This window comes from Solanum verrucosum, unplaced genomic scaffold (genome assembly GCF_900185275.1).
Source record: "Solanum verrucosum unplaced genomic scaffold, falcon-dt-bn FXZP01000128.1, whole genome shotgun sequence".
NCBI classification, from domain to species: Eukaryota; Viridiplantae; Streptophyta; class Magnoliopsida; order Solanales; family Solanaceae; genus Solanum; species Solanum verrucosum.
In genome coordinates, this window is record NW_026020327.1 from 1,013,239 (window position 1) to 1,025,613 (window position 12,375).

Here is a 12,375-nt window from a genome sequence, read left to right on the forward strand (position 1 = left end):
CGAAAAAGAGATGACATCTCTTGTCGTGAATACTATTGTTATAAATTTCAAATGAGACATAATGAAATAAATGGAGTATTACAATCAGGAAGACTTTTCCAACAATACTCAGTTGATGAGTTCATAAAAATTGAAACTCAAAGGCTAGATTTTGTCTCGTGTAATCAGGATTTATTTCGGACTGATCCATTACAAGGGCTTATTGATTTTCATAGACATGGTGACAGAGATGCTTCAAAAGTAGGGAAACAAACATTTCTTCCTGTAAGCTTTACAGGAGGTCCTAGAGATATGCGTCAACGTTATATGGATGCTATTACGTTAGTTCAACATTTTGGAAAACCTGATATATTTCTTACTATGACTTGTAATCCTTCTTGGCTAGAAATAGAAGAATATTTACTGTCAACGGATGAAGCTCAAAATAGACCTGATTTGATTTGCCGAGTATTCAAAGCAAAAGTTGAAGAGCTAAAAACAGATATATTAAAAAAAAACATATTTGGAAAAGTTGTTGCATTTATGTACACTATTGAGTTTCAAAAATGATGCCTTCCACATGCTCATTTTCTTCTAATTCTTAATGATGATTTCAAATTAATTACTCCCGAATCATATGATCAAGTTGTTTCTGCTGAGCTTCCTGATATAAATGAAAGTCCTTACTTACATAAACTTGTTAAAAAACATATGATGCATGGTCCTTGTGGTTATTTAAATCCTACAAATTCATGTATGAAGAAAAAAGGAATTTGCAAATTCAGGTACCCAAAGAATTTTGCTGACAAAACAACAAAAGGAAAAAACTCATATGCAGTCTATAGAAGAAGAAATACAGGCGAGCATGTCGAGGTTAGAAAACAACTTCTTGACAATTCATGGGTAGTACCTTTTAACCCCTACCTACTATGCAAATTTAATTGTCATATCAATGTCGAAGTATGTTCTGATATAAAGGTTGTCAAGTATATCTATAAATATATTTGTAAAGGACACGATAAAATATCCTTTTCTATACGGGAGGATGATACAAATGTTGAAATAGATGAAATAAAAGAATATCAATCTGCTAGATGGGTATCTGCACCAAAAGCTGTATGGCGTTTATTTGCTTTCCCCATTAGCGAAATGAGTCCATCTGTTTATCATCTTCAACTGCACCTCGAAAACCAACAATTTGTTTCTTTTAAAACAGCTGATAACATAGACAAAATCATGAATAACCCCATGATTAGGAAAACAATGTTAACAGAATATTTCCTAATGAATAGAACAAACGAATATGCTAAACAACTCAATTTATTATATAAAGAATTTCCACAATATTTTGTGTGGTCAAAATCATACAAAATTTGGACACGAAGACAACGAGGTCATGTTATTGGCCGTCTTGTCACATGTCATCCAACAGAAGGAGAGAGATATTATCTTAGACTTCTACTAATGAATGTAAGATCCCCTGAGTCATACCAAGATCTTCGAAAAATAGATGGAAATTACTACGACACATTTAGAGAATCTGCAGAAAAAAGAGGATTGTTACATCATAATAACAACTTGGTTGATTGCATGACAGAGGCTGTATGTTATCAAATGCCTTATAGCTTGCGACATCTATTTGCTACAATATTAGTATATTGCAATCCTGATAATCCAAAAGAACTATGGGAACAATTTGAAGAGTCAATGTCTGAAGACTTCAATAAATTACCAAACATGGATCCAAAAAAAACAAGACATTCAGTTTTGAACCATATTAATGATGTATTACATACCATGGGACATGATGTAAATGAGTATAGATTGATTTCTGAAAATGTTGTGAGTTCAAGGGTAGAGTCAGAGGCAAAAGATGTTAATTTTGAAAGGAATATAGTTGTTACTAAAGAAGATCTGCTATTATATAAAAAACTGAATACCGAACAAAAAAAAGCATATGATATTATCCTTCAAAGAGTACTTACTAACGAATCAGGTGCTTTTTTCATTGATGGTCCGGGAGGAAGTGGTAAAACATTTTTGTATCGTGCTTTATTGGCCACTGTAAGATCTAAAGGTTTCATAGCTTTGGCGACAGCAACTTCTGGTGTTGCGGCATCTATACTTCCTGGAGGACGAACAGCCCATTCACGATTCAAAATTCCAATTAATATTGACGAGCAGTTCTCCTGTAACATCAGTAAGCAAAGCTCTCTCGCATCTTTAATTCGTGATGCAAAATTAATTGTATGGGATGAGGTATCAATGTCAAAAAAAAATATGATTGAAGCTCTTGATTTGCTTATGAAAGACCTAACTGAAACAAATATACTCTTTGGTGGAAAAGTCATAGTGTTTGGAGGTGATTTTAGGCAAACGCTTCCTGTTGTCCGAAGTGGAAAAAAGGAAGACTTTATTTCTGAAAGTATTTTAAACTCCAGAATTTGGAATCAACTTGAAAAATTGAGACTATCAGAAAATATGCGTGCAAGGACTGATCCTGTTTTTTGTGAATATCTTATGAGAATTGGGAATGGAAAAGAAAAAACAAATATTAACAATAAAATAGAAATCCCAAAGCAGTTCATCATTCCTTTTACTACTGAAAAAGAGTCATTAGATCTTTTGTTCAAAGTGATATATGACTCTTCTTTTATGACATCTCGTGTTATCTTGACTACAAAGAACGACTTTGTTGATGAACTAAATGATAGACTCATAACTCAATTTCCAACAGTTGCTAAAATATTCATAGCTGCTGATGAGACTATTGAACCAAACGATCAACCTCAATTTGAGGACTTCTTACACACTCTAAATGTTCCTGGCTTACCTCCGTACAGATTAATGTTAAAGCAAAACTGCCCTGTTATATTATTGCGAAATTTAAATCCTTCTGAAGGCTTATGTAACGGTACACGATTGGTGTGCTGTGATTTCAAAACACATGTTATAAGTTGTAAAATTGCAAGTGGTGACTTCAAAGATAAGCACGTATTTATTCCAAGAATACCATTACTATCATCAGAGGATGAAAAAATACCTATTCCTTTTAAAAGAACACAGTTTCCTATACGTCTATGCTTTGCAATGACTATAAATAAAGCACAAGGACAAACATTAGATTATGTTGGTATCTATTTACGTGAACCAGTTTTTTCCCATGGTCAATTATATGTTGCTTTATCAAGAGCGAAAAGTTCAAACTGTATAAAAATATTGATTCGACCTCCTACTGCAGATAATGATGATGACCACTCAACTTGTAATGTAGTATACAATGAGATCATTCAAAAAGCTTTGTTATGAACATATTCCAGGTATCTCGATAACTGACTAAGATGTGCCAACATTTATGCAACTACTGCACAGAATAGATACAGAATGTTCACTTATGATGTAGGCTTATTATGTAAGTCACTCAATCCTGCTTCTTCTTACAGTGGTTGCAAACTATCATACAACTCAAACAAACTGATAAACCAACTACTTACTCATGCAAAACAAATGATGATTCACCAACACTACACTATTGGTACCCTCGTGAACGAAACCATTGTCCCAATACAAAACCACAACTTTCCCTGCTCCTTCAAAAAGGTTTCCATTATTACTAATTTAATACTAACAGTCACTTAAACTCATGTTTTCCAACTTTTCCTAATATCATTACTTCTATCACATTTCAAGTTATACATTCTTATTTCTGTTCTCAGTTCAATTGCCTGTTCTAACACCCAGTAACCATTAAAAAGGTTTTCTTAGTTTTGAATTACCCCATTTCTGTTTAAAACAAATTAGCTTATTCTTCCACTTGAATGTTGACGACATAACATCTACAGTATTAAGAAGGCACTCAATAATTTCACTTTTCATTTGTCATGCTTCAATAGGCTTGGTATCTCTGTCATCCACATGCTGAGAAGGTGCTCCACACCATTCAGGAATCAAGTTAGTTGTACTGTCAAATTTTGACATCCAATTAAAACCACTGTTGAAAACTCTTCAGTTGTAATCACTGCTCAGCTAAGGTAATGTATTTGTTCTCTTTCCTTTTCCTTCCATTTCATACTTTCTCATTCCATACTTCATATTCTATTTGGCTTTTCAGAGGTTAAATATCACATGACATACTTTTCGGCTAACCAACTATATGGACTTAGATAGCAGCTAATGGAATATTCAGATTAGGATAAAAGATTAATCAGGTACCAATAGTCATAATACTACTACGGAGTTTCTTCTTATTTGATTCTCTTATACTTTGATTATCATCTTATTTTGTTGTAGTTATTGTTACATTTTCGAACATACAACTTCTCTCGTACTTTTCCTATCTTCTTATCATAGTGGTAGTAGTAATCTGTGTGAAAATTTTTTGCAGCATTATATTCCCTCTAATGTAGCTATGGATGAAAGAATTATCAAAAATTGTCAGCTACTTTGTGTAATACAATACTTATTGATTAATCATGTGTCCATGTCTTATTTTGTAAGAGATTTGATGATGTTTTAATATTTTTGAAATCTCAAACCAAATGTTATCTTTGTGCTTGCATGTATTCTGTTTTTTATTGCTAAAACTTAGAATGTTAGTTTTCTTGTGTTTAATATTGTCCATCTTATTTTGTGGCAAATTATCGTGATGCTTCATAATTGTTGCAAGTGCTATTGCACTATATTGATGGGAAAAATAAGGCTTTCAACATACTACATGAAGAATTATGCTTTCTTCAAAAGATTTCTTCTTATATTTTCTTATTTGTTGATTCGATTTTCTCATATGTTTGATTCGATTTTCAGAATCTGCTGCTGTCATAGATTGCCATTTTTAGATATTTTATTCACTTAGCACTCGATGTTTCAGAAAAGTAATGGAAAGGTATAAAAGTTGGTAACATGTGGACAAAAAACATATTGAATTGATGCTGTTAATTTTTCATTTCAGGTTTACATCTAATACTGACTAGGTGAATAATAAGTATTATCTTGAGCCTGCTTCTTTGGAAGAGATAGTTTGGTATGGACTTTGGTTCCTTTATTTGCAGTTTAGCACTCTAATTTTTTTCATTCATTCATATGATAAGACAAAGTAGTCTTACTTGTTGCAGAAAGAAAAGTTGTGGTTTTTTGGAAGAGATAGTCTGGTATGGACTTTGGTTCCTTTATTTGCAGTTTAGGTCTTTATTTGCAGTTTAGGACTCTAATTTTCTTCATTCATTCATATGATAAGACAAAGTAGTCTTACTTGTTGCAGAAAGAAAAGTTGTGCTTTTTTGAAGTACGAATAGAAGTTTTACAGCTGATAAATCGGTGTTAAGGGAAACTGCAACAACAAATGGCGATGAATTTGATACTCTACTTGGTCAGAAAAATAGCTTTCCTTTTCAATTGGTGTTTTCCTGTTTCACGTATTGTCTTCATTATTACTTTCTAAATGAGATTAGCTTCACTGAATTATTATTATATCTACCGTTTTTCCTTTTCCTATGCTACTTTTGAATAACAATTTAGGTTAAATCCACACGAAAATGTTGCTGCTGATCTCCTGTTTTCATTCAAAGTTTAGAACACGAAAGGCTATCATCTAAGCACAAAAACAAATGTGTTTCCCTCAGATAGCCTAACCTCACTTTTACGTGTGTGTATGCTTCATTAGTTGTATACTAAAATTCCATGATATCACATAAATTGAGAAAAAAAATACTAATATATATTGGGCCCCGTGCTGGCACGGGGTCCTGTATCTAGTATATATATATATGATATGATAGTCGACTAGTTCAAGTGCTCAAATAATGTTTGATAGCTAATTAGTTTGAATCATGACCTCAAAGCATGTCATAAACTCAATTATCATAATGAATACAATTACTATAGACTGTTCCACTTTTTCATAATAGGGAAAATTGTCAAATATGCTCCTAAACTATTCGAAAAGGTCTAGATATACCCCCGTTTAAAGTTTGGTTCACTCATGCCCTCGCCGTCCAACTTTTCGTCTAAATATGCCCTTATGGGCATTAGTTGGCAGCTGGAATTGCCACGTCATTTTTACATTACTTATATTAAAGGTAAAAGGGTCAAATATGCCCCTAAACTATTCGAAAAGGTCTAGATATACCCCCGTTTAAAGTTTGGCTCACTCGTGCCTTCGCCGTTCAACTTTTTGCATAAATATGCCCTTATGGGCGTTAGTTGATACGCTGAAATATCCAGCTCATTTTCCTAATTCGGATATGGGTCCGAATATTTTAGGGATTCCGAATATTTTAGGGGCATAGTTGATCCCTTTCCATTTTCATAAAAATGCCACGTGGTAATTTAAAGTGACGTGACAATTTCATTTGACATTTAAATAAAGTGTAAATGAGCTGGATATTTCCAGCGTATCAACTAACGCCCATAAGGGCATATTTATGCAAAAAGTTGAACGGTGAAAGCACGAGGGAGCCAAACTTTAAACGGGGTATATCTAGACCTTTTTGAATAGTTTAGGGCATATTTGATCCTTTTTCCTTTTAATATAAATATCACGTGGTAATGTAAAAATGACGTGGCAATTCCAGCTGGCCAACTAATGCCCATAAGGGCATATCTAGATGAAAAGTGGGACGGCGAGGGCATGAGTGAGCCAAACTTTAAACGGAGGGTATATCTAGAGCTTTTCAAATAGTTTAGGGGCATATTTGATCCTTTTCCCTTCATAATATTGCCTTTTGAACTAATAGAAAAAATAATCAAATATGAATTTTCTTGTATTCACGCAGTCAACATAATTTGAATTTCAATACCTAATCACATCAAGATGATTAAATTGTCTATAAGTGAGAATATATTCTTTTGTTATTTTCAAGTATGTTAATACTTTCTTCATAATTTTCAAAGATCCATTCATTAATGCTTTGATGTCCAACAATAAAATTTATGTCTAATCTCGTGTGTATATATATATATATATATATATATATATATATATATATATATATATATATATATAGGTTTTCAATTAGGATGAATAAAAGATATATATTTTTATCTATTATTTTTTGGATTTAATTAAGACTAAATTTGAAATGAGACTTGATGAACATTTATTTCTTCTCTATATTTAATATAGACTTTCTGAGACAATTTAATAATAAGTTTTTAGTAAGAAGTTTACATAGTCTATAAAAGCAGAGATAGGAGCGCGAAGTAGGTTAAGGGGTCCTCTAAGCTAAGAGTAGGGTATTAAAAAATTAAGGCTTTGACGAGTAAGGTCAAGAGTCCAAATAGTAGGTACCAAGATTCGGAATGTAGCGAGTTTAAGTTATGATATTGTTTGCAACAAATTTTAAATATATAAAATAACTCAATCATAAATAAAATATGAAGAAACATGCATATTTTATTGATAAATCAATACGGGTATAATTCTATTCATCCATTGATTCTCTCTCTTAAGATTTTTTTTTTCATGGTTCTAGAGTCGTTAGTGGCATATTTATTGAATTATGATGATTTGAATTTGATCTATTTATGAATATCCCATAGATTTGTGAAATATTTGAGATGCCTCTTCAAAGGAATATATACCATTTATATAGGCATGAGTTAGGGTTTAAGTTAAAGTAGCCTCCAAGAACCCCAACTTGGACCCCAAGTGATATAGAATTCATCTTGTAGAGTCCTACAAAATTTCGATGTCTATAAATACTCCCTGCTTCAAAGCTTGTCGGAATGTAGACTTGATACAACTTGAAGACGATGCTCGAAGTATCCATAGAAACAGAGTTTCCATCTTTACAATTTTGTGACTTCAAATTTGCAGATCTAATTTGTGAGAGAAGAGATGAAGGGCAAATTTGATCACACCGGACATGCCAATTTATTTGCAACAAATTTCAAATATATAGAATAAATCAACCATAAATAAAATCTAAAGAAACATATATTTTATTGATAAAGGAATAAGGGTACAATTATATTTCTCCCTTGATTCTTCTCTCTTAAGATTTCTCCATGATTCGAGGGCCAAAAGCGGTGTATTTCTCAAATTATGATGATATTGATTCAATCTCTTTATAAATATTTCATGAATTCGTGGAATATTCAAAATGCCTCTTCAAGGAAATATATTACCCTTTATACAGGATTTAGGGTAAAGTAGCCTAGAACTCATCTTGTAGAAAATGAACCTGGACAGATTTGAACGTTTTGATTAAAAAGAAATAATTACCATTTACAAAAGTTTAACCAATGATTAAAAATAAACTCAAACTAAATCCCAATTTTAAAAAGTAAAAAAAAAATTGTGCAACCATCTAAAGCAATATTGAAGGAGACCAAAAACTCAAGGCTTTAACCTACTCCGCCCCACCCCCGCCTAGAGATTGACCCACCCCGCATAGTCTTAAAATCACACCGCCCCAATGCCATCCCTAATATTAAGAGCAAATATTGTATTAAAGTAGTCATTTCTTTGAAATAAAAAGTGGTATTTGAAATTAGAAAAACTAAAATAAATTGCCATCCTTTTTATTTTAAGACAGTAACTTCTGTATTTGACGTATTTGGCTTGTCTGTAAATTAATATATCAAACAAATAATTTGCCTAATGTGAAAATGACACCTAGATGAAAGAAAGGTGTCAGGTGGTACTGACTCAGGCAACAGTTGAATTCAAAACTGAAATATATACAGTTTAAAAATTAAGTTAAAAAATACTATAAGTCACAAACATGACAAATGATAGTTTTCAAAACCAGTTAAAGAGGAAAATTTTAAAATCCAAGTGCAAATAACGTTCCAACAAAAGCTATAGATTAGTTAACCAAAAAAAGTATAGAAGGACTAAATTGTTTTTGATTGGAAAGAAAAAGGTAGAAGTAACAGGGATGAACCGTTTGGGTAAAATCCCTGTTATCACAAAAGATGCAGAGTTTTGAACTTTAAAGCTGAGGAGCAGTACTATTGTACATACAGACGGGGGGGCTTTTTTTCTGAAAAAATCAACGATGATGCCTGCCCTGAAAGCCGCCTTTATTCTTGGCAATGAAGCCGTTCTTTGGTTTTGGAATCTCATGAATATCCATCACCTGTATTGTCCTTTGCTTTTTAGCTTCACAAAAGCAAAAACAATACATCAACAGTCAATAAAATCCATCCAACTAGAGCAACAAACTCTACTTTTGCTATTGCTAATAATACAAATCCAAAACCACACCATTTTGAGCTTCTTGGTAATTCTCCTGAAGCCGCCTCCTTGCTGAATTCAGCCTCTCAATATCTATAGCTGATTCCCTCGGAGGAGGTCTCTGCAAATACCCGGAACAGACATCAGTTCCATATTTACAAAACTTCACTCCCATCAGACTGTCTGGTGCACGACATATAATTATATGTTGTCGTGCACCTCACCAGCAATTAACTAAATTGGATATATTGTATTTCTATATTAGGCAAGTTACTGAAGCTAATAATTAGCACCTACAGGCTACAGACACAACTAAAAATCACCAATTCAAGAACCAAGGTAGTTATATGGCGATCATATGAGTGGATGATTGAGGAATAGATACTGCAGCAATTACAACTTAAACATGATCTCTAATATGGAAAAAGATTCATGTGAACATGAATGATGCAATAGTAATCAACTGTATACATATTGGACCTGCCGACCTGCTACCATTATTATTTGGGAAGTAGTTGAGCTAAACTATACCAACCTAACTTTAGTCAAATACTGAAAGAGCTTCAAGTCACTATACTCTACCTTGAGCAGGAAACCCATTCATCTCATTATTAATTGACATACTTTCTTTAACTAGCAAGAGCGAATGTTGTACTAAACCATGCAAGTATACAAGAGTTGAGCTTTATACACTTGGGGGAGGAGCCGAAGCAGGTTTAGGAGCAGACTGCAGTGGTCTAGTAGGGGTTACATTCCGTTGGGGAACTGGTTTAGGCTTGTACTCTGATTCTGAATTATTCCTGTCTGAGCTCGAACTCCCATCTAAAAGGAAAACGATTGGTCAAAGACGATAAATGGATACTAGAGTAAGTATGTATTAGGCAAAATGACATGTTGGAATCAGATTCCAATCTGATACTCACTTCGAGGATTCGGTGAGTATGCGAAGTCAGGAACCTGCAAAATTCAAAAAGAAAAACAAAGAAGTTAATACAGAATATCAAACTTAGAATCCACAACGAATGGTCCTCCGACCAGACACTCTTTCTTTCAATCTGCCCTCCATGCGCTTTTCTTGTACAACCGAGAAAACAGACTACTAGACAAGTAAATTCCTTAAATTTACCTGATGATTACCATTCTGTTGATTCCTCCGTACACTCTGTTGGGGCGAGTCATCATCAGCAGCTGCCCCCATTACCATAACAAAACTAACTCATCAGTAACTTCATCATCTATCTATTGTGTGTTTTGGTGAGACAAAAAACACAAAGTAGAGACTCAATTGGTTCGTGTGGAGAACATTACCAATAAGATTTGCAGACTCATGTTGCTCAGGCGGGTTGAGCCTAACCCAATCATCAACAGTTCCTTTCCATTTTCTGGCACAAAAGAGAAAAAAAATAAAATCAAACACAAACTTCTCATCCAAAAAAAAGGAGATCACATAAACTTGCAGCTGTAACTACTCTTCAACTACTTCATTCCAAGAAAATCACAACAAAATTCATGAAAAAATCAAACCTCACAAGCATCTTCACCAATCTCCTAACTTCACTTGATGGATGCTTCCTCAATTGATTCACATGCCTTCCAATATCAGTGTCCTAACAAATAATATCAATCCAAACAATTAACTTAATGGAACAAACAACAATAAATCAATACAAAACCAAACAAAAAACAAAAAGAAAAAACTCACCTGAAGAGCTTGGAATGTAATATCCATATCTGCTAAAGTTTGAAGCAAGTCAACCACATCCTCATCCGACTAATTCATAAGTTAAATAAAATCAGCTCATCAATCAATTCAAACATAAAGCAAAAAAATAATAATAAATAAATAAACTACCAGTTGTGGATTTTCAAGCTGTTGTTTGATTGTAAGAATTTGAGTTTGTTCATCATCATCATCAAACAATCCTCCATACGGATCTGCATCTTCCTCTTCCTCATTCTTCTCATTACTATTCTCCTTCTCCCGTTGATTCGACTCCGGTGTTAACGGACTCTTATTCATCATCATCTCCACATTTCTAGTACCGTTATCTAACCTATGCTGACCATTACCATCGTCATCTGAGCTCCGGGAGTGCGTGGAGTACAATTTTTCAACGATTCCATCACGTCGACGTTTCATTTCATCGGCACAGTCAACTGCAGCAACAGAAATCGCCGCATCAATCATCGTCCATACATCTACCTTCGATTCCGATAGAATCAACCGGAATTCATCCAAATCCATTAGGAATAATCTACCGGAAAAATTGTTGAATATATTATTGGAATTTACATGAGTAGATCCATGGATGATGATGAAGAATCAGAAGGAAACGACGCCGTAATAGGAACCATTTTTGTTAGATCTGATTATGGGAATTTTTTAGATGATTTTACGAGTCGTCTTCAGAAACCAGACAGAGAACAGCACATAACAAGAGGGGTAGAGTGGGTGGGTGGGGAAGAAAGGGGAGAAGAATATGGAGGATTTTTTTGGAATAATTTTTATTATTCTATCTCTTTGGGCTTATGTTTTAGGTTATTTTGTTAATTATGACAAATTTTTGGGAAGCTAAAGTGATTAACAGTCACGTTTCGATTTTCGAGAGTCAAGTTTTAGATGTTTGATTAGATTTTAAAGAAAAAGTTATGTTTTTAAGAAAAAATTAAAGAATATTTTAAAATTTTCTCTGTTTTTTTTTAGTTGTTATAGTTTGTTATTTTTGAGAATCAAATGATATGAATTTTGAATAATATTTTAAGATGTATTTTTTCATTATATCGATATGAAAAATGTTGCAATTTGTAGTACCTTATGTATAGTTTTTGAATATCTAAAATTTATTTTTAAAATATCAAATTAATTTAATCTAATTTAACTTTAAAAATTAGTCAAACTGACTTTCGAAAAACATAATATTTAGTTGTCATATTATGTTTTTCGAGAGTCAATTTGACTAATTTTCAAAGTTAAATTAAATTAAATTAATTTGATATTTTAAAAAAAATAATTATATATTCAAAAACAATACATAAAGTACTATAAATTGCACGTTTTTTTTTATATCAATATGATGAAAAAATACATCTTAAAATGTTAATCAAAATACATATAATTTGACTTTTAAAAAAGAAAGCTATAACAACTAAAGAGGAGATACATATTTTTAATTTAAAATTATAAAATTCCAAAAAATATACAGTCTCATATTTAATGT

At 32.8% G+C, this 12,375-nt stretch overlaps 2 protein-coding genes across 2 annotated transcripts; one reads left to right on the forward strand and one right to left on the reverse strand.

Annotated features, from left to right (window-relative positions):
• The first annotated feature begins 1,443 nt into the window (after positions 1–1,443).
• On the forward strand, positions 1,444–3,288 carry LOC125835697 (uncharacterized). The gene has a single exon (XM_049514804.1). The coding sequence runs from the start codon at positions 1,444–1,446 to the stop codon at positions 3,286–3,288; it is 1,845 nt and encodes a 614-aa protein (XP_049370761.1).
• A 5,577-nt stretch (positions 3,289–8,865) lies between these two features.
• Positions 8,866–11,657, reverse strand: LOC125835849 (probable mediator of RNA polymerase II transcription subunit 26c). Its single transcript, XM_049514951.1, has 9 exons — positions 11,010–11,657; positions 10,860–10,928; positions 10,682–10,764; positions 10,466–10,539; positions 10,284–10,345; positions 10,081–10,114; positions 9,849–9,979; positions 9,188–9,278; positions 8,866–9,082 (listed from the first exon to the last, which is right to left on the reverse strand). Exons 1-9 carry the CDS (start codon positions 11,400–11,402, stop codon positions 8,973–8,975), a joined length of 1,047 nt encoding a protein of 348 aa, XP_049370908.1. The 5' UTR covers positions 11,403–11,657; the 3' UTR covers positions 8,866–8,972.
• Between the last annotated feature and the right edge of the window lie 718 nt (positions 11,658–12,375).